Source organism: Acromyrmex echinatior, chromosome 7 (assembly GCF_024713525.1).
Source record: "Acromyrmex echinatior isolate Ae372 chromosome 7, ASM2471352v2, whole genome shotgun sequence".
Lineage (NCBI taxonomy): Eukaryota > Metazoa > Arthropoda > Insecta > Hymenoptera > Formicidae > Acromyrmex > Acromyrmex echinatior.
Genome location: NC_141858.1, coordinates 14,900,912 through 14,924,289, shown reverse-complemented (window position 1 = coordinate 14,924,289; position 23,378 = coordinate 14,900,912). Strand labels below are relative to the sequence as shown.

The window sequence follows — 23,378 nt, the reverse complement described above, 5'->3', positions numbered from 1 at the left end:
TCTTTAGTTTTTGAATGCGTCGATCATAGCGAAAAATAAAAACTAACATTTTCTCTGAGCGACTTTGCGTTTATCATGTAAGTTTAATAACTTATCAGTTATTATGTATTATATACGTCTGTTTAATTCGATTTTAATATTTGTCATAGTTAAGTTGATAATTATAATGAAAATACGCTTGAAAAAAAAAACATCATAATTTCTTACGTCTACATCACAAGACACAATCACACGCATAATTCGATTTTTTAATTTCAATTTTAATGACCACTCAAAAATTTTTTAATTAATAATTTAACGATTGTTTTGCAATATTGAGAAGGATCCGCAGAGAAGGATCGGAATATTTATTGTATATTATATTAACTGAATAATCATCACACGCGTACATCCAGTGTTCGGCTCTCAGGCATTTTTCTTTCTTTAATTTAATCTCAAATTGGGACAAGAATATTATTATCGACTAAGGATAATTGTTTCCATCTTAAGTATAGGAAACGATTTGTTTACAATCCAGCCAGATAGTTCGATCGGACAGCCGGATTATAAAAAAGTGGCCAGATAGGCCGTATATTAGATAATTGCTGGATATTCATTGTATCCCTATTATTGACCATTATTCTTATCGTAGAGACTAATATGAATATTATGAAATTTATTTTAATAACAAGTTAGTAACAGATAAACAGAAATAGTATCTTAATGAAATTCTTATTACATTTTTACTGTTTTTTAAATAAAGTTAATTTCGTATTATTATCTTGCGCAAAACTAAATTACAATATAATTATATTATCATAAATGTGCATTTTTAAAATATCTTCGTTATAAATGAATATGTATAATTTGAACAATGAATGCCAATATTGCATTTAGCAGCCATGCGTAGTCTATATTTAACCTAAATTTTATCTAAATATGATAAAAATAAATACACTTTACACTTGCGAAATATGATAAAAATAAATTGTTTATCTTTGTGTTTTACAAAAAACGAATTTGTAAGACGTTTGTAATTTGTATTTTGCAGTATTAATAAAAAGATTGAAAATATTTATATTATAAAATATAAAATGTAAAATATTTTATATTTTATATATGCCTTATCTATGGGGCATGTTGAGTATCCTCGAAGGATAAGTTGAGCCATGAAAATAATCGTTTAATGAAATTATAATTAATAAGATTATTATAATAATAAGATTATTATTAAAAACATGAAAAGATTATGTGTATATTAATCAAATTTGTATTATTTTCATCGTAACCCTTAGTACCTACAAGGAGTTAGCGTAACCCCTCCCCCCCTCTCCCAATTTTCATAGTTCAACATTCAAATACGCTTTGAGCAGTGGTGAGGCTAGAGGGGAAAAAAACTTATGTACTATCTCTACAATTTTCTTACTTGGCCACCTTCTAATGTGCCATTAGCTACGTAGTTTAATGATCGTCTACCGACGTGTCATTGTGTCATCATTTTTGGAAACCGACTTCAAACGAGCAACTGAGTTTCTATTGCTTTTTCGTATTCCTCATATTGTTTTTTGTTATTCACATAAATGCCGCGGAGTACTTACATAAGTACTCAATGATTCAATTCCAACCTGTCTGGTTGCGGAGCCAATAAAAAGAAGAAGAAGAAGAAGAAGCTACGTAGTTGTATGGTGCGTGTCGAAATCATCCTAATCCTGTGGGTATAACGTCAGAAAATCCGAACTTACTGCAAAGTTGAAATGTAAGTAGAAATGATTAATTGCATTATTTATGATTTTAATTATGAGTGTACATAAAAAAATGATTTAAGTCAATTTTATTATGTTCTTAATATTAGAAAAAGACTGATTTTGTGCGTTTTGTGCATTGGTGCCAAATAGAGCATTTTGGATGAAGTGGTCAGTTTTATTTAATAGAAAACTGTTGTATATTAGTTGAACATCTCAATACTCAGACCGTAATAGCGCTTCATATTTAAAGTAATGTTATTTGACATAAACGGTCTTGTTTTCAATCTTATTAATTAATCTTTGTTTTACAATACTTAAATAAGAGAAAACATATTGTCCATTTTACGACAATTTGTCTTACACAAACAGAGCGAGATTTTAAATTAATAAATATTTTTTATTTCCGTATTTAAAGTATAAGTCTTTCTTCTAGGAAATATGATTTTTTAAATTTGATATTTCAGACGAAATGACGGAAATAAATACTCTAAGATGGTTCGACTACCTAGTTATAGCGATAATGCTGTGTATAAGTGCCGCAATTGGTATTTATTACAGATTTAGTGGAGGACATCAAAAAACTATGGAGGTAATTTTTATTGTTATCCTCTTATTATAGTAAATTCTTGTTATGAAAAATCCGTTTAATCTGATCCGTTTTAAACTGATTACTTTTTCCTTTAAATTTTGCTGCAATGAAGGCTAACATGTTTTGCAGGAGTACTTCATTGCAAATCGATCAATGAGCATACTACCAGTCGCCATTGCTATGATGGCCTCTCACTTATCTGCTCTTGCATTTCTCGGGATATCTGCTGAGAATTACATATACGGAACTCAAATTATTGGAATAAACCTAGGGTATTTTTTAAGCATTCCGATTTTATGCTATGGATTTATACCAGTATTCTTCAAGCTGCAAGTAACGAGCATTTATGAGGTGAATTTAGTGAAATTTAATTTTGCCGCGAGAAATTTTTAATGGCATGTGTATCAAAGAGTATTACTTCTTTTAGTACTTAGGGAAGCGTTTTGGAGTACGAGTTAAGATGATGGCCAGTTTCGCTTATTGGATTCAACAGGTTTTGTATTCAGGATTGGTGCTTTATGCTCCTTCTTTAGCCTTGGAGGCGACTACAGGAATCTCCAAGACTATCAGTATTGTTATTATTGGCTCCGTATGTGCCTTTTATTCCAGTATAGGTGGTATTAAGGCTGTACTAATAACCGACGTGTTTCAAAGTTTGCTTATGTTTGCCGCCGTGTTGTTAATTATTGGCACAGCCGCAAATGATGCCGGGGGATTAGATCAGATTTGGGAAATTGCGCGGCAAGGGCAACGGATCGAATTTGATAGGTTACATTTACTTTTCTAAATTAATTGCATGAGCTCTAAAGCGACTTATGTATTCGCAAACACTAACTACAATTTTACTTTCGTTAGCATCGATCTAGATCCAACAGTAAGACATACTTGGTGGTCTCTTACGCTGGGTGGTTTATGTATATTCTTAACACTTATGGGAGTAAACCAAGTTCAAATACAACGTATACTGACTTTAAAGTAAATAATTTAAGTATTCTATAATTTAAGCAACACTTGATAATAATAAAAAATTATGTACTAGATATATATATATATATATTATCTAGTATATCAATATTGCTGACGCTTTACTTATTGTATGTGGAACAATGACAATTTAATCAATTGTAATTTTAATTTTTTCATGTATTTACGTTATTAAAATTGAATAATATTTTCTTTTAACAATACATTTACTGATGCGTTTGAAAATTGAAAAAATGCATTAATTTAATTTTGTTTCAGAAATATGCAGGCTGCACAAAGAGCCGTATGGTTATGCTGCCCTATTATAAACCTTCTCTTAATTATAATTTGCTTCTCAGGATTGGCAATATACAGCAGATATTATAATTGCGATCCCTTTCTCGAGAAAAGAATTACTTCTCCTGATATGCTTATGCCACTGTACGTCATGGATACAATGTCCAATATATCTGGTTTATCAGGTCTCTTCATTGCAGGTAATATTTTTATCGCCAATCAACTGGCTTAATGTCTCATAGAAATTAAATGCTATAAATCATGAAGATAAAAATATTTACAAGTATCTGAAATACGATTTTACGCGTAATTTCAAGTCAATTTTAAAATAAAAACGCATAACGAATGTGTTTACAATACCCACCTTTGACTCTTTTTATGCATATTAATTAAGACAGTTTTAAAGTGAAAGCGTTTAGTAAATATATTTACAATTTTAGGTTGTATTTCCAGGTATTTTTAGCGCAGGCCTCAGCACAATTTCTGCGGTGTTAAATTCTCTGGCGGCAGTAACGCTTGAGGATTATTTGAAACCCTTATATAGAAAGTGCATTGGGAATGAACTCTCCCCTGCAACGTCAATCTCCATCGCTAAAGTGCTCGTTTTTACCTTCGGTATTATTTCCATTGTACTGGCATTTTTAGTGCAATTTTTGGACGAACTACTTCAGGTAATTACTATTTCTAAATGTAAAATCAATAGCAATAAAATAAATTTCTCAAATTGTAGACTTTCTATACCATTTCTGGAATAATTGGTGGTCCATTATTAGGCATTTTTACTCTTGGCATGGGCACGGAATCGGCGACAGAAGGAGGTGCAATAACCGGTGCTCTTATAACATTTTCATTTTTATTGTGGATTGTTTTCGGTCAGCCACGTCCGATACCGCCTAAATTGCCAACTACTATAAAAGGTTGTAATAACGTAAATATGACAATGTCCGATTTACAGCTCAGCTTCTTCAAGTAAGTTTATCGCACAGTAGCTACATGGAAAGAACGGTTTTACTGAAAAATATAAAAATTCAAATACATTCAAATCTGAAAATAATTATGTTGGATCATTAAAATAATTATTTAAGACGCTTGATCTAGTTGCTAGAACATTCAAACTTTCCGTGATATATCATCATGTTTAAGTGTGTCCTATATAATTTTAATGGTGCAAAATATAATCAATCAATAAGTAAATTAATTGTTTGTAGTATGATAATAGATTAGCAGTAAATTTGTTCAGACATTGCGACAGATCCGATATCATCTGCAGCCGTTAATTTCATGTTTTGCTGATACAATCTAATAACAAATACACATTATTGGCAGAAACTGTGTATGACTGTGAGTACAATTAAATGAAGTATGTCATAGTTACACTGAAAAAATTTGTCGGGTTTTTCGTTTCGATCAAAATGATCAGATTATTTTTAAAAAGTAATATACAATTTCTAATAATTTTGATCGAATAAAAAATTCGATCATTCGAACATTTCTGTCCTAACTGTCCAGTATAGCTGTTGCTGCTATACTGGATCGTGATGTCACAAACGAGAAACGACATATTGAATATTTGTAAAAATGGATTAAAAATTATCCTTATCTCCTCCTAATAATCAATAGTTGTGACATGAAAATAGGTTTAAGCGTATTATGCGTATTATGCGTATTTTTAATTCACGACATAGACATAACTTGTACAATTAAAATTTTTTCATCTTGTAAGCAATGTTTTCATTTTACTTATGAGAATACAGGTATCATTTTTCATAATAATTTTTGTATATGTACAACTAGTGTCACTAAATAGAAAATTCCCATCTTATTCTTATATATAAACAGATATTCATAACGACTATTACATTGCTTTTATCTACCCTGGTAGAAGTAGTAAGTTAGAGTCATTGAACAGAAATTCTTTTGTTTCAATCTAAATATGAAACATGTAAGGTTTTTTCTGAAGATTTAGAGAGATCAAGAAATGAGAGACAGACAATAAGTTATTGATTATAATGAGGATAGACATATTCTTTACTTATTATTGAGAAGAAACAGAGAATTTTTATTTTCTCTGTCCTCTAAATTCACAAACTTGAAAATTGTATTTTTCCTATTGTGAGCAGAAAGAAAAAAATTATCTCTCAATTATATAAACCAATTAATATATAGTAGAGATCTGAATAGAAGAGAAACAGTTCGTGTGGAATGAACATACATCCTTGTTTAAACCGTATTAAACCGTAAAATTCGACAATAAGTAATCATGTAGTTGAATTTGGTATCAAATTTATAGCAATGAAAATCAAGCTTGAAATTATAAATACGAAGATGTGTAGGAATAATAAAATATTAGAAATTTCTAAGTGCATCTAATTTTTATATGCAATATATTATTCCGATTAAACCGTTCGTTCCATATATATATATATATATATATATATATATATATATATATATATATACATATAAAAAATTAATTTAACAAACTGTCACATTCTTTTTTCAGAAGAATCGACGACAGTTCGTACTTTTATTTGTACCGTATTTCATACATGTGGTACTCCCCTATCGGATTATTAATGACGTTCATACTCGGACTGCTTGTCAGTAATCTGTCTCGTTTATTCATCAAGAATCAAAATGACGAGTTGAATACCAATTTATTCTTTCCCATGATAGCACGGCGTATACGTCACAGACGACATAATAATAAAAAAAATAAAGAAAATCCTCTGCTAAACAGAAGATATTCTCATAGCGACGAAAAAGATGATACCGATAAAATCTATACAAAATTATGATAGTTTAAATTTTTGATCTCTAAAATATTTTATGTATAATTTATGAAATTATATAAAATAAAAATTGATATTTTTTTAATATTTTTGTTTTATTTTTAAGCATTGTATGATAAAACATAATTCGACTTAATAAATATTTTTATTATAAACTTTCTAGCTTTAAAAAAATGGTACAATATGTGATATTTCACAAAGATATAGAATTTCATGTATAAAAATTTTCAAAAATGTTCATAAACATCGAAATTAAAAGTTTACGGAAAAAGCAAAAGAAAAAAAATGTTTATTAATAATGTGCTTCGATTCGTATAAATTTCTTCATAAATTTTTAAGAACTTTTTCGATCGTCATTAAAAAAACTGACGTATGTATATATACTTCTATACGTATTTATTATGTACTTCTTATAGGATACTACAATAAAGAGTAAAAAATATTATTAAATATCTTCTTATTTTTTATTATTTATAATGTGCTTAAATAATACAGTGTGTGTGTGTGTGTGTGTGTGTGTGTGTGTGTGTGTGTGTGTGTGTGTGTATGTATATATACACGCATATATATATTTATTTATATTCACAATAACGTTTACAATTGATATACATCATATAAGAAATATATGGAATTGTACATACAAACTTTGTACAAAGCTCTTTTTTATAATTAAATACGATTCTTTGATACACAAATCAACATTGTTAAATTACAAACTCATGTTTCATTTTTAACATTTGTAGCATTGAAAACTAAAATTTATATTAATATTTACTTATTTATTATATCATGTCCTTGAATTCCTTGTGATAATAATTTATCGTCTTCATTAATAGTACAAGACGCTATCATTTCTTTTGACTTTGCAACCTAATTGTAAACAAAAAGTTTTGTATTAATAATCATTAAATAACATGTGCTCTTATATTAAATAATACATATATTATTTAATATAAAGTAATATTACATACAAATATGTATATATCATAGGTATATTTAATTTAACAGTTAAATTTTTCTTATTAATCTTTTACAGCAAAACAGAACGTAGTTATTAATCAAAATAGATTTAGCTGAGAAATAATAAAATGTAGTTTAATAAAAAAAAATAATAAAACCTTGATTTGCTGAAGTTCTTCCTGTGTAATATTTTTCTTTGAAGTCTTTAAATATTTTCTTACAAATGGTGCTACGACCATCGGATCTAATTTTTCAATATCTTCGGAGGTAATCAAAGTTACGATGAGACCGACAGTAATAGTCACTAAAGCACCAGTCATGGTATACCAAAGATAACTGAGCCGGAACAATGCCCATGGTTCCCTATTAAATGTAATAGCTACTATACTTAACATAAGAAATGTTTTTCAAATGTTCAAAATAGTGGAATTTGCAAACTGCTAAATTTAGAAAAGTCATTAACAAATATTTAAAGAATCGCACGAAATATAATTCTCTATAGAATAAATGAATTTTCTCTTAGAAAAAGGAGAAATAATTTTTAAAAGAAAACCATTTCTAACTTATTAATGAAAGGTTTAAGTTACGCAAAAATTAGAAGCGACAGGCACTAACTTCAATAATCAATGATTATTAATAATTTAATATCTAAGAGTTATTAACAGTTATTTTATGTATTGTATAATTAACATTATTTAACTTACTCTCCAACGTTGTTCAAAATTGTATCTGGTGGCACAGATAATAATAAATTCTCTACTTGTGGAAATGAATAAGTACATCCTTCTGTAGTTACGGGTTTCGTATCGAATCTGTAAAAGCGTAAATGTCACGGAACATTAATAGTATTATTCCTTTAAAGAAAGTAACAAAATATAATGCGATATTAATTGTGTTATCAATGTTTGCTGGTATCCAGATAAAATTATTTAGATAATCTAGATAAATAGCTTCATCTCACTAGAACACTATTGTTATTTGTTATGTCCAAGCTTCGGAATGCCAAAGAGCTACGGACGACCGAAACCAAATCTAAGGCTTTATATAGCAGAAATAAGACACAATTTTTTTAAATTCTTCATTTATTAATGATTTTTGAACGAACAGTGACCGCTACCTAAAATCTTTTGAAGGTTTTCGAGGTAACCTTGATAACATATCGAAGTTAAGGTCATCGGTGCGGTATCCGTTAATCAAAATAATTATTCACGAAAATAATAATATTTCGCTTCTTAGACAATATTCCGAAAATTATGTTTTGTCTCAATCTTGCGATTTTTCCCAAAACGTAGGAAAAACAAGCGTATTCCTAAAGAACTTTTATCTTAGTTTATGAATTCTTTACCCTCTTCCAAAGTTTGACCATTTAAATTCAAAACATCCTGTATAATTTGGAAAAAGATAACAACAAACAATTTTTATTTAAGACATATATAAAGATAATACAAATATTAATAAAAGATAAACTGGAGCCATTTAAATTCATTTAAATTATCTAGATAATTTCATCCAGATACCAGCAGATATGTGTATATTGTATACACATGTATTGATATACATAACATTTTGATATTAACTTAATTTTTCCATTGATGATAGCTGCTTCAGCAAAAAGAATAAGCCAACCCATGAAACTCAAACCTGCTATTCCTCCGATTAGAGCACCCTGTCGAATTTAATTAAATTACTTATTTGTTCTCATCAACGAATTTAAGTATAATTTTCATCAAGTTAACATAAAAGAAGTTTATCTTTAACACATGCCTTGCCATTAATCCATGGTAATAACATTCCCATGTTGAAAATGCCAAAGGATGGTCCGTTAGTAATGGAGCCTAGACTTATGGACAACTATAACATTGAAATATGAAAAGAATATTAATTTGCATTTGTTAACTGATGACTCCATGTTTACCTGTAACACATGAGTGCCTGCCTGCTCGACAATAAAAACGAGAGCAACACAAATTATTCCTAAAACGACAACCGTCAGCTTCATAAAGATATCAGCGCCCCTAGGCGTAAAAGGAGTCTTCATAAAGGGCTTAACAAAATCTTCTAGTACCACGGCTGCCATGGAGTTTAGACCGGTTGATAATGAACTGAAAGAAAGAGATCTCAAACTAATTTTAATAAACATATATACCGAGAAAGAAGGAGGAAAATAGAAGAAAAACGAAAAAAAAGAATAGAAGAAGAAGAGAGAAGAAGAGAGAACGGTGAAGCAAAGAGATAAAAGAAAAAAAGGAAGAAAAAAGGAGGAAGAGGAAAAAGAGAAGGAAGAGAGAGAGAGGAGGGAGGGAAAGGGAGTCAGAAAGAACCTCCCTCTGCTTGGGGATGCACGACTTTCCACCAAGGTCCATCTCACAATCAGATAAGGATCGGGTTAGATTATCGAACTTAACAACATATATCAAGGTCATTGGAGATGGCTCCTCTTTTCTGAATATTTATCAAGTATATAAACATATATATCTACCTAAGTGCGGCACTAAATACACCAGCTACGAAGAGCCCCGGTAGTCCTGGAAAATTTCCTAAAACGTTCATAACTAACAACGGTAGTAGTTGATCCTTGGCTCGTGCTAACTGTATTACGCATAGATATAATTAGTAATTAATCGTAGCCTTAACATTGAATATGAAAGCCAAATAAATAAATATTACCTTAGTCGTAAGGGGATCGCATTCATGATACCAGGCATAAATCAACATGCCAGAATATCCACACATAAGTATCAGCATTGTTACGCCGATCATAAAAAACCAAAGTGCTCTAAAACGCATATTTATTAAAAACATTGATTATATTATTATTATATTACGATAACTTGATTATATGATGATATAATTATATATTTATAATATATATATATATATTTATAATATAATTATTATATAATAAAAAAAACCGGGGATAGATAGATTATAATAATTAATTATAACTATTATTGCATTCATACAAGTCCAATTTTCCAAACATAAAATTACATTATATTTTAAGTTTATTATATAATCGATTACAAAAATTATTATCAAAGTATAAATCAAGAAAACATTTGTCTTTAGAAAATTGTTTTACCAAAATTGTAAAAAAATTAAAATAAAATTTTAATGTCTACAATTTGCGAATGTGTCAGAAAAATGTCGCAAAATTGGTTACAAAAGTAGTTACTAACACAATTTTTGTAAAATTATTATTATTGAAAATGTTGAATATCATTAAACGATTCTTATATAAACAACGTGTCAAAGTGAAATGAAAATTTAGACTCTTAATCTTAAAATAATAATAATAAAGATATTTTCAAGGCTAATAAGAGTCAATGCGGGAGGGAATGCGTGCAATTATTAAATTTAATTTCGAAAATTTAAAGTAATATAAATTCTATAAAGTTATATAAATTCTATGGTTTTCTGCAAATAATTGAAGCGCTTTAGTGGTAATGCTAATATAGGATGTAAATGTCAAATATTCTAAGGGCGATTTCTTCCCATCGACTAAATATTAAAAAAGTTCACATGAACATAAGTCTAGAAACGCTTAGTTTTTTAAATAGGAGGAATTTACATGTAATGAACATTCAAGCATTTTTTACTTTGAACACTAAAATCGCTAAATTTTAAAATTATGAAACATTTTTTTCAGTCTTTTCTTTTTACAGATAACAATAAATATGTATAAACTATGATGCCAAACCATTTTAAACAATTTTTGTAATAAAATGTTTAAATGTTTATTGAAAAAAATTGAATATAAAGTGAATTGCCTATACGAAATTTCGTTTAAGTATGTTAACAATACATTATAGGACGATAAGATATAATTAATAAATAATTGGAATGTACTTATTAACTAAATTAACTGCAAATGTTTCAACTCTGGATTTGAGTCTTATTCATTAATGAAGTCAAGTATAAACAACAATATAAGGAAATATAAGTCTCAGATATAAGTACTCTCTCTCACGGTCATCCATTATCATAATTAGATAAGAAGAGACTCACGTATCTAAATGACGATTTATTGAACTTCTCCCAGACAGCACATGATATCATTCTAACAATATTCATACTGAATGTACTGTGATTATACCAAATAAACTAGAAACGTTAATGTAACGTCTCAGTAAAATATTATTTCTTGTATATTGTCAAGATATATCAAATATAATAACTAAACTTCGATTCTAATACTGATACTATCATATCGATTATACCCAAGACGTCTCTAAATTATTCTTGCGGTATATCTCGTGTGTGTCTGTCATATATTTTCAGAACAATCTTACAACATAAAATGTAGAATCGCTGCCTGCATTTCGTTTCTATAAGCATTGTATTTATAACCCAGAAAAGATCTTCCATTTTGCCTTGATTTTTAACCATTTTTTTTTCTCAGTGTGTAGAGACGTACTGAAGACATATTCAATCTCAGAATAATATTACATCTCAGAATAATTATGTTATATCACTAGAAGCTCCCTGCGAAAGTCTATGGGATGAGAAATCGCGGACATAATAGATTCTGAAGAAATACTCTGTACCTTACAGACGCGTCTCGAATATCTTGACGACGTATTCAACATACGTTTGCGATATCGTTCTAATGTTGTCAGAACGTAGATGGTTGTCTGAGCTGGATCCAATTTATTTTGATTTTATTCTGATATGTGAATATCCTCTTTCCCTTTCCTCTTCCCCATCTAGTTGTATAACGGATGTCTATGACAGGAGGAGCACATACAGCACTGATTGTCGCGGAACGTTTTTCAGAAAGACTTCAATCTTTCATATTTAAAGTACAACAATTCTGAAAGGATTTTACAATATGTCATTTGAAATGTTGCAACAAAAATGTTTTTAAAATTTATCACACAGAAAATTTAAAAACATACGCAAACAGTACAAAAAAATCATTATAACATTAAACTGACGTTAAAATGTCAATGATGACAATGATTTTATATTTCTTATAATGTTTTGAGATGCGACCCACACATTCTTAAGAAAGATTGTGCATTACTATGTTAAACATAAAATTTCTCCTACTTAAAAACTGAGCGTTTCTAGATTTATTCAAATTAATGTTTACAACAATATATTAGTATTCAAATTAACGTATACAGGATCACCCACGTAAAGTGTGTATGTGTATATGTATGTTCTTGTATATGTTTGTAATGAGTCAATAATAATAAATCAATAATAATAAATGTGCAAAATCCACATGCAGAAACACGATGTGCAAAATCCATCCAGCAATTTTGTCGTGGTGCATATCCGGTAGTGCAGGTAATATCGGTATTATATGTCAAAAATGCGAGGGTAACTTTGAAGTACTGTAACTTCACAAAAAAAATTGCAACAACTAGTTCTTTTTTAAATTAAAGTTCGAACTTTACGCCGCTGCAAATGGTATTCCTCCAAAAAAGTTTATAAAGTCCATATATTCGTCAACCTTTGTTCAATTTTCAATAAGACAAACACACACACACACACACACACACACACATACACACACTCATATTTTGAAAGTTAACAGTGACAGGGATGCATTAAACTTAAAATCTGGCCATAGCATCTTAAAGTAAAGATTTCAAGCTTTAATTTGTTGAAAAAAACGTTATTCCACAATAATTTTTCGCAAAGTTATTGTTAGTTAAAGTTGGCCAATTTTTATCACAGTTTGTCTATGCCATAATTTTGTGGGGCAATATAAATATATATAAAAGTTTACTTATTAAAATAGAATACCTTCTTGCTGATTGTAATGTAGGAAGTGATAAATATCGTTGAATCATGTTTTGATTAATAGCGGAGATTTGTATCCAATGTATGAAGCCACCGATAGTAAGCGCCCAAATTGTGTGTCTCGTCAAAGGACTCCAATCCATCCTATTAATTAATAATTATACTTTAAATTGTAATTAGTATCTTTCTAATATATTTTTATTCTAACGATGATCTCTCTCTCTCTCTCTCTCTCTCTCTCTCTCTCTCTCTTCTTCCTGCCTCATTTTATATATATTTTGCTCCTTCCTTCCTTTCTCTCTTTCTTTGAAAATTAAGAGAACGCTATCATTAAAAGAATAGTAAAAATAGCTCTATCCATGTATTTAATTACATCCCTTTTTCTGTCTTTTTCTTCCACCATTTCAAGTGCGAATAATATTGCACCATCAAATGTTAATTAGGTTATATATAAATCGAGGTAAGATTCCTTTAAAAATAATTTAAAAAAAACAAGTTATTAATTAGATTATATTTTTCATTATTATATTTGTCTTGATACCGTTTCCCCCACTCCAAACAATGTGCGGCAATACAAATATTGGTGACTGACAAGTTTTGTTATATCGTAAAAGTAAATATAATTATCACTAGATTTATGATATTTCTTACAGCTAGAATGCAGGAAATCATCGCCGATCGTAAGTGCAATGGTGGATAACGATGAGCAGACATTAAAATCAAATCCCATTCTTAAAAAACCCGTGAGGATTTATTTTATGAATTTTATATTTTATTGTGCAACTTGACGTCTGCTTTCTTACATTTAGAATGGAATTTTTATCAAGCTCAGGTGACAAATTTTGGTGTTCACTATTGCATGCGCGATATAGATGTCTTTTATATGTTATTAGTCCCTTCTTGTAAAAGGGAAATCTCTCATGATCTGTTTATTTTATACTGTATGCACGGATAAATCCCGTTATATTCGATTTTCACATCCTCTTAACAATACTGTGTACAATAAAACGTCCCATGAGCGGAACGGAACAGCGCAACTAATCATAACTCTACAATCATTACTCTGTTTTCTTTTCTACGATTGTGATTGATCTCGCTGTTTTGTTATAAATTTCCACTCATGGGACGCCAGTCTAACGCTTTCTTGATCTAAAATTAGATGGAAATGTACGTCCGAATATTGGAGAGAGAAAGAACAAAGAGTGCACAGAATGCAAATAACACATAGCAAATTAAAAATAAATTTATAATGCACTATTATCAATTAAAGATATTATTGTTTAATGCACGCACGCAGGAAATTCGAGTCTTCCCGATTCTAGATTTCTTCGAATTACCAGCGACAATCCACCAACGTCCGCTGTACCCTTGATTATAATTAGTAACATGGAGCCGAACATCAAGAAAGTCTGAAAGAAATCTGTCCATACTACTGCCTTGAGACCACCCTAAATAAAAATAATATTTTTCTACAAATTTGTAGTAAATAAAAAAGGTAAAAATGGAGATAAAGAAAGATACTCATTGTATGATTAATAGAAATATGACATCTCAGAATTTAAAATTTTAAAAAATTTTTTTAATTAGGAAAATGAACATGCAATTTCTACAATTTTATCTTCTTTGCATGTTATACTTTCAATTATAATGCATTTCAATTATAATATATTGTCTCTTTAAAATAAATATAAGTACATCATGAGTTTCTAATTCCAACATTCGAACACTGCAATTTTAGTACAGTATAAAGCCCGATCTACTTGAGACGCAGAACGCGAACGTATTGCGGTCTACAATCTATACAATCTGAAATCCCTAGCTTATTAGAAATGCCTCTCTTATCTTCATTTCTACCAAAATTTTTCTTAAGTTATTATCTAAATGCGTATTATAGAGATCAATTATGTGAGGTTCAATTCAATTAAAATCAAATATCTTTTTATATTAGAAAGAATTAAGAAGGAAAGTATAAGATGTACGCAGCTATACATTTGATTTAAATTTGAATATTTGCATTATATCGTTTTCTTATAACTTCTATTTATTTTTATTAATATTTTTTTTTTAAAAAGTTAATTATCTTACCACACAAGTGTAGAATATACAAACGATACACACAAAAGGTGTAACTATGTGCACGTTTACTCCGGTAACTAAAAATAGAGCAATTCAAAATGTGATTTTTTTTTTATAACAAATTTCATGTTTGCACGATATTTTTTTTAATAAGTTGAAATTATGCATACGTGAACATACAATTAGTTTCTAATATTGTGCACATTTAGAAATTATTGGATTAACTCTTTATGAAATTTTTATTAAACTTTTATTTGAAAAATATATACCTTGATTGAAAGCCAATGCAGGTACGTAGATGACAATTGGAAGCCAAGTTATCTAAATAAAATATCGTCACAAGATGTATATTTATGGCAGGATTTATACAGATATGATTTCTGATTTTACTCACGATACCGATGGAAAACAGCACTGAACCTAGTAGCCTTATCCTTTTATCAAAACGCTTTTCGAGGTACTCATAAGTGCTGGTGAGTTTCAGCTCGTGAAAAACTGGCAAATATACGGCGGATGTAACAAGGGTGACAAAGATGATCGTACAACAAAGAAATAGATAACTTGTGCCGTGTACATAAATCTCCGTTGGTGTACCCAATAACGAGATACCTGTCACATTAATTAAATATAAGTAAAAAAACATAATTAATAAAGAATTACTCTAAATATATAATACATATACAATTTTTCATGATAATAAGCTTCATAGTTTTAATGAACATAAATAAATATGGCAAATACTTGGTCCAACTTTTTCTTTCTCGATTTTGAATAATTAAATAATATCTGACAATAAGTATTAGTATTGCAAGTATTAATTTTTCCAATTGTAAGTAAAAATGTTTAGATACACAGCATCTTTCAGTAATAATTCTTCGACAAAGAGATATGGTGGTATTTATAGTTCGTTCTTATTTTAAGACCGTCTTAAGTAATGTTGTAAGATACTAATAATGATCCTCTGAGTGATTAATAATATCTTAAGACTGTATTTAAAACAGTTAAATATAAAAATCGACTATGGATATCACAGCTATAATGAAATTATTCCCAAGAAAATATCCACAACATCGAGAGTGCCAAATGGGTTGAAAGTATAATTGAATTCCCATAAATTATTGTTATTTATGTGAAATAAAATTATTTTTTATAAAGAGCGCGTATATGGATATATGTATGTGTTTAGATACTCAAACAGCAGCTTAGATATCCTCTGACATTCAGGATAGATAATGATGACATTCTCATGACATTTACGTTATTGCAAAAATTGGAAAAGTACAGGAAGGCTCTCGAAATAAAAAAAAATAACTTAAAACAGAGATATGAGCTATAACGTAAAATATAAAAGATATTCTCTCTCTTCCCTCTCTGCCCCCAAATACTTCTCTTAACAAAGTTTACATAAAATGAAGTGAATGGCAAAAATTCATGAAACGTTGACATTAACAATCTTGACAAATGTTATCCAGGACATAATCCTAAATTTTATTATAGTGTTTTAGAAAGCTCTCGACATCAAGTATTAGATTCTGGAATCAAAATAGTGTTCCGTTTAAAAAAAATCAACGTGGACTTGACCTGATCTTGGCGACGCCATCTAAGATCAAACTGATAAGACCGCGATGAATAGATCGCGGTGAATAGAGACATTTCTTTCGAAAATACTTAGTTTTCGAAATATTTCATCGATTCGAGACTTTTTATTCACCCTTATATCTCACATATTTCATAATATAATCCATGTAATGTACATTTCACTGTCACATTTGAAGCATTTGTAAATGACAGCATATTTACAATTCCGTTATCTTCTTATCTAATCTAGTGATTTATTATCGTTTAAAAATAAAATAGCAATGTCATAATAACAACAATTGATGATCTGATGAAAAATTTATACTATAAATATACAGGATGTAATTAAAATAAGGTAATAAACTTCGGAACTGAACTCCCCACACTAAACTGCATTATTTACTATTGTTATTCACCGAATGTTAAACAAGGATAAATGATGCATCATGCGCATCATGCGTGAAACGGAACGCAGCCTAAAACACATAAAAAAAAGTTCGTATGAATACCGCAAATCCATTGTTACCGAGATAGCTTAAAATGTTTGCAGGACCAGTTGCCTCTACGATCCTCCGATCTAAATCCTCTAGATTTTTATCTGTGAGGACATTTAAAGTTTTTAATTTATGAAATTTCAATCGCCAATGAAGATATATTACGCCAATGCATCTTTGGATGCGTTCCGAGTTACGCATGAAGCGCATGACGTATTGTTTTATCTTTCTTTATTATTTGTTAAACAACAAGAACAAATGATGCATCATGCGCTTCATGCGTAACTCAGAATGCACCCTTTAATGCTTGTGACACGATTCGCAATTGCCCCGAGATCTTTGAAAGATTACGACCCAACGTGTCCAAGTGTGTATTGAATCAAGTGAGAAACACTTCGAACATTTGTTTTAACTAAAAATTGAAAAAAATAAATATAATATTAACATTTCAAAATAGTCAACTCAATTGTCATTTATGGACTCCTCAATATTTAAATAATATTAATTAAAATCAAAATAAAAAGGCTATATAGGAATCAACACGGAAGACAATGCGCAATTCTAAACAAAATTTTTAATTATATTCGTCAATATCAACCATTTAATCGCAAGTACATGTACATTTCGGCTCAAGTTCGAGTCGTCTTGTTCGAACCTTTTTTTCATGTATCCTAAGTTTATCACTTTATTTTATATCTTTATTTACACTCTGTATATTTAATAAGAATAAATAAAATAAATAACAAATATTTAAAAAATATTATATCTTGCATGTGTATGTATAAATTTTACATACACATACTATAATTCAAAGAATGGAAATAACTCGTTAATTACACAAAATAACAAGATTATAATTACAAGTTTTTTTTTTGGTAACTTGTAACTGTGTTACTATTTTGTTTTTGGTAACTATAACGGTAACGGAGTTACATTTTTTTGGTAACGGTAACGAATTTTATCGCTATATATTTTTGTATTCCCGGAAAAAATGTTATATATATTGACATATTTTATATATAATTATATATAAAATATGTCCATTTTTTAAATACAATTATATGTAATTTTATATAATTATATATGAAATATTTTTTTCCCGGATTTTCAACTAACATGATGTAATTTTCGTAAAAAAAGAATTTTTAAAATCAATAAATTATAAAATTAAATTGACATGTAATTTAATTATATTATATTTACTTTTACTTAGTAAGCATTTTAAAGTATTGTGAAAAATTTATTGTAAAAAATATTAGCCGGATAACATTTCACAAGGTTGAAAATTTAATTGGCGTGTGTAGATTGTAAAATTGAATATATATTGTATTCATACAAATATTAAGACTTGGCTCTCTCGCGATACGATGAGAGGAAAATTACATACAATAAATTTCTTGCTAAATAAAGTTTCATTTTTTCAATTTTTATTTAAAAGCACAATTTTATAATCCTAAAATAATCTTGTAAAATATATGACAAACTAAGATATCTATCTGATAGATATCTATGTCATGTAGAAATATAAAATAATTCCTGAAATTCCTCAGCTCTGTATGTCAATTGCTATTAGTCTCGAGAGGTCTCTCGGCTGAGGCGGATGTTAAAGCTCTAGATATACCAAAGTAGCGCAATAGCTCCATTTTCGACCTAATAACTATATTATATATAATAATACTACCTAGATAACATTTTGCTAGCATTTTGCTGATAATTTGCTTAAAAATTTTTGCATTAAAAGCAATTTGCCAACGAGGTAAGTCCTCATTTGATGCAACATTGCAAGCAAAGAAACACACAAACTGTAGTAGAGTAACTTTACAATAACTTTGCGGCAATGATTGTGATAAAAGTATTTGATTTGTATTTCGGCAAAATTAGAGCAATTTTGTTTATCATTAAAAGTACAAATGTTAATTTGATAAAATTGGGAACATGCAAGCAAAATTTTATTTAGCAAATGTTTTAGCTATCATCATGGCAACATTACAAGTATCAGCAAATAAATTACACTATTTTGTTTTTGCACATGTTGTTATCTGGGATATAAACGCTTATGCAGGCACAGGCTTCTAGTGTTTGGAGGAGAGTGACATTTTTGAGACAATCGCGTCTTTGTTAACATTTTTTTTATCTCGATTTCGTTACTGATCAAATCGCTTCAACATACAGAGGCATACAAAGAAGAAAAAGAAGAAGCTATAAATACCGCAGCGTCCGCGCTTTTGCAGCGATTTTTGATAACTGAGAAATAGACCATTATTTCAGGAATTATTTTATACTTCTACGTGATATATATCGGATAGATACGTCAGTTTGCCATATATTTTATAAGTTTCAAAATTACACAATGTTTTTAAAAAAAAACCAAAAACTAAAGCTAAAACTAATGTCATATAATTGTTGCATGTTACTTTTATTAACATTTAAATAAAGAATATTAAAAATACATTTCTTTAACTGATTTTAATTTAGCACTTATTCTAAAAAACTGATTTTAAAAAAGTAACGGAAAAATAATTATTTATTATTTTTTAAGTAACGGTAACTATGTGTGTGCATGTGCATGTATGTGCTTAACGGAGTTACTTCTAAAAAGTAACTCTAATTTTTAATCATAGTACTTTTAAAAAATAATTTTCCATTCCCTGTTTTAATTTATTTGCGATAGAAAAAAAATAATACGTTGAACAAAATACGAAATGTATTTATACCTGATATAAAACTGGCTAGCAAACTGAGGCTGATTGGAAATGTGCTCATATTCCTCCCGCCGACCAGATATTCATCTTCGCCCGAGGACTTCTTTATGAAACCGAAGTAAATACCAACAGTGCCGCATACAACTAACATTGCAGCGAATATAGTATAGTCCGTCATATCGAAATTCTGCATAGATTTAATGATTTCCTGGACAGTGGGCGTTTCTGGCGCCCATTTTGCTAGACTTAGATCATTTGAGGTCCCCTCCGAAGTCATCTCGTTACACAATGAATTTGATGAAATATGTCGAAGAAATATTTCGTTCTCGAGATCTTGGAAAAGAAATTAAGAGTCTTCTAATAATGTCTTTTTAACAATGCTTCTATCAATTACTATATTTACAGTAGATTTAATAACGACAATAGTTATATCTATAATTAACGTAAAATATGTAAATGACCGTTTGTAACATCTCAATATAGTTGTTATTCTACATCCGATAGCAAAGATATTGACTACCTTTACACGGATATCCTTAGTCAGGTTTAATAATATCCGTAGTTATGAAATTGGCCAATCATAGATATTCCTTTAAAGAATGGAATGTGGTTAGCCAGTTTCTAACTACGGATATTATTAAACTCGATTAAGGATGTCCAAGTAAACGTAATCATTATGAAGTAGACTTATAAAATTGGTTTTAAAAGGCCGTGTAAACTAATTCTGAATGTAACGAGCTTATCCCTGATGAAAAAATTTCGCTGAAATTATTTCATGTTTTGGAACACTTTTCAGCAAAATTTCAGCATTTTTTAAAAATTTCAGTTTAATTTCAGCGACTTTTTTAAATTTTAGCTGAAAAATTTATTTTCAATAAAATTTAAGCAAAATTTCAGAGAAATTTCAGCAAAATTTCAAAAAAATTTCAGCAAAATTTCAGAGAAATTTCAATTCAATTTCAAAGAAATTTCAGCGATTTTTCAATATATTAGCTGAAAAATTCACTTTCAGTGAAATTTCAACAAATTTTCAGCAGTTCCGTTGAAATGTTCCAAAACGTAAAATAATTTCAGCGAAATTTTTTCACCTGATAATCAAAGATTATACAATTAGGTTTTATTTCATCGGTAGGATAAATTTAAAACCGCTTCGTGTAAACGAATATATACATTTCGAGAGTTATAACTACAGATGTTATTAAATATCCGATTGATACCGCAAATGTAGGTAACTTGAGATAGCATGTACCTATATTTTTGTTAAATTCAGTCATGGTATCCATCCATGAGTCATTAAAAAAATTTTTAATTTAAACTTTCTCTTTAGAGACTCATGAATGGATATCACGATTGAATTTAATAAAAGTACTGTCCCAAGTTATACTTAACACTGTTCCAAATCATCTACATTTACTGATTTATGGCAATTTCCATGGAATTACATTTGTACGTTTTTGTCGTACGACAAATTTTTCAAATCTGTTGATTGGCTACAAGACAGAGATTCGAGACTTTCTCTGTTCTACGCAACTAAAAAACGCATAAATATAATCTTACCCTAAACGTATTATTACAGAAATATGTACATATATATATATATACAGGGTTGGCCATATTCGACGGAAAGATGTTTTTTTTTCAATCATGGGAAACGTCGTTACTCGATCTAACATCTCTGTCAAAAGTTACAGTGTTTGCCAGATCTTTCCGTCGAATATGGCCAACCCTGTATATATATACATATATGTATAACATATATATTAGGTGTTGGAATTAATTCGTAGCGTTTTTTAATGAAAGAATGTTATTTATTTCACATGAGCATTAAAAAATACATTAATGAAAGTACTTCCCATCACTTGTAAAACGCTACGAATTAATTCCAACACCTAATACATATACATGTGTCGCGTGTAAGGTAATGATTATTCTATTACGATTATTCTATTACCAAAAATATGTAGGATATTCATGAAAACATTGATCAAACGTTGATGAATTCTTTGAAAAAAATTCTCATATTTCATATTTTTAAGAATTTTTCATATTTTAAAGTTTATGACGATTTTTTAAAGATATCTTAAACTTTTAAACAAGTTTTTTTCAGAAATGTAGAATGAGAAATTTTTTAATTTTTAGAATTTATATATATAAAGAATTCTGGAAAAACTTTTTATTTTTGAAAAGTTTTTGTATAAAAAATCTAATTGTGAGCAATTTTTTAATAAGTTATAAAGCAATAAAAAATTAAATAATGGATATAGTATTGACGAAAATTACATTTAAAATTGTGTCAATGATTGATTATAAATTTTGATAAAATATTTAGATAAAATTAAGCTCATTCTGGACTCAATAAAATAAAATTAAAAAATATGATGAAATTGAAAGTGAAAACCCAGGAAAAAATGTTTTATATATAATTATATATAAAAAAATTGCCATATTTTATATACAATTATATATAATTATATATAAAATATATATCCATATATATAACATTTTTTCTCAGGAATTATAATAAAATTCTGAAATCGATATTATTCAAATAATTTCTGATTAACAATTTCATAACACATTTTAAAAATTAAATTTTAAGTAATATAAATTTTAAGAAATGTATAAATAGAATATTAAGCAGTACTCTTATTATTTTATTATCTGTAAATTATCACATTATACATAAAAATATTACAAATAATAAAATTCTTATGACGTAGATATCCTTGCAAAGACAAAATGAGCAAACACTTTCTTTTTGAGAAACTATTTATACACACTTTTACTTACATTTATGTTACAATATTAAAGTATTTAGAGAGAACAATCTTTACCTGCTGATATAAAATTTGATGATTTCTTTACTCACTTAAATCACTTCAGCGCATGAATAAAAAACTATAATTATTAAACATTGAAATGATAAATTATCACTCGTATTGCGAAATATTGATTATAGATTGTATTTCATAGGTGTGTAAAATAAACTGACAATAATTAAAAGTTTTAAAAATATAAATGTGCACACGATTGTTAATAAAGTAAAAGCTACATTAGAATGAATCGGTATCCTATTGGATCGGTCGTCATTAACAAATAAGGATGGTGCACATGCAAAAATGATGAATCTATCACGAAAGCCAAAAGACGACTACCTTGACAAAGATCACGCGAACTATGGCGGAACCTAAAAGAGTTCGGAGCGTTGCGCCGCGCCGCGATTACGCGCATCACGATAGTGTCATTGTGACAATCTTCTAATTAAACTGACAATAGGCACAAAGTATGGAGTACAAAACGAACGACTAATGGATATACCTCGCAGTTATAAGACTCGCAAGTGGATAATACGATCTAAATTTAGTAGAAGATACGAATATATATTTGATTAAATTAGAAGCTGCGCGATTTCAGCACAAGTCTTTTTATATAAAACTGAATCTCTTATA

The 23,378-nt window shown here is 28.8% G+C and overlaps 2 protein-coding genes across 2 annotated transcripts; one reads left to right on the top strand and one right to left on the bottom strand.

Annotated features, from left to right (window-relative positions):
* Positions 1 to 1,343: 1,343 nt before the first annotated feature.
* Positions 1,344 to 7,160, top strand: LOC105154221 (putative sodium-dependent multivitamin transporter). Its single transcript, XM_011069581.2, has 9 exons — positions 1,344 to 1,735; positions 2,189 to 2,313; positions 2,443 to 2,664; positions 2,741 to 3,081; positions 3,169 to 3,288; positions 3,556 to 3,773; positions 4,027 to 4,244; positions 4,304 to 4,542; positions 6,077 to 7,160. The coding sequence occupies exons 2-9, from the start codon at positions 2,194 to 2,196 to the stop codon at positions 6,369 to 6,371; spliced, it is 1,773 nt and encodes a 590-aa protein (XP_011067883.1). The 5' UTR covers positions 1,344 to 1,735; positions 2,189 to 2,193; the 3' UTR covers positions 6,372 to 7,160.
* LOC105154155 (sodium-coupled monocarboxylate transporter 1) lies at positions 6,808 to 23,337 on the bottom strand. Its single transcript, XM_011069488.2, has 15 exons — positions 22,764 to 23,337; positions 19,942 to 20,262; positions 15,550 to 15,764; positions 15,425 to 15,476; positions 15,165 to 15,232; positions 14,373 to 14,527; positions 13,083 to 13,223; positions 9,993 to 10,101; positions 9,805 to 9,914; positions 9,241 to 9,427; positions 9,090 to 9,176; positions 8,903 to 8,991; positions 8,030 to 8,137; positions 7,484 to 7,688; positions 6,808 to 7,235 (listed from the first exon to the last, which is right to left on the bottom strand). The coding sequence occupies exons 2-15, from the start codon at positions 20,204 to 20,206 to the stop codon at positions 7,137 to 7,139; spliced, it is 1,890 nt and encodes a 629-aa protein (XP_011067790.1). The 5' UTR covers positions 20,207 to 20,262; positions 22,764 to 23,337; the 3' UTR covers positions 6,808 to 7,136.
* Between the last annotated feature and the right edge of the window lie 41 nt (positions 23,338 to 23,378).

What these genes read in the sequence shown, in the direction of transcription:
- LOC105154221 (XM_011069581.2), top strand. Translation starts at nt 2,194, where the DNA reads ATGACGGAAATAAATACTCTAAGATGGTTCGACTACCTAGTTATAGCG. An exon ending in CAACGTATACTGACTTTAAA is followed by an intron (nt 3,289 to 3,555) that starts GTAAATAATTTA and finishes ATTTTGTTTCAG; the next exon opens with AAATATGCAGGCTGCACAAA. An exon ending in TTACAGCTCAGCTTCTTCAA is followed by an intron (nt 4,543 to 6,076) that starts GTAAGTTTATCG and finishes TTCTTTTTTCAG; the next exon opens with AAGAATCGACGACAGTTCGT.
- LOC105154155 (XM_011069488.2), bottom strand. Translation starts at nt 20,206, where the DNA reads ATGACTTCGGAGGGGACCTCAAATGATCTAAGTCTAGCAAAATGGGCG. An exon ending in TACCATGGATTAATGGCAAG is followed by an intron (nt 8,992 to 9,089) that starts GCATGTGTTAAA and finishes TAAATTCGACAG; the next exon opens with GGTGCTCTAATCGGAGGAAT. An exon ending in ATTTTGAACAACGTTGGAGA is followed by an intron (nt 7,689 to 8,029) that starts GTAAGTTAAATA and finishes TACATTTAATAG; the next exon opens with GGAACCATGGGCATTGTTCC.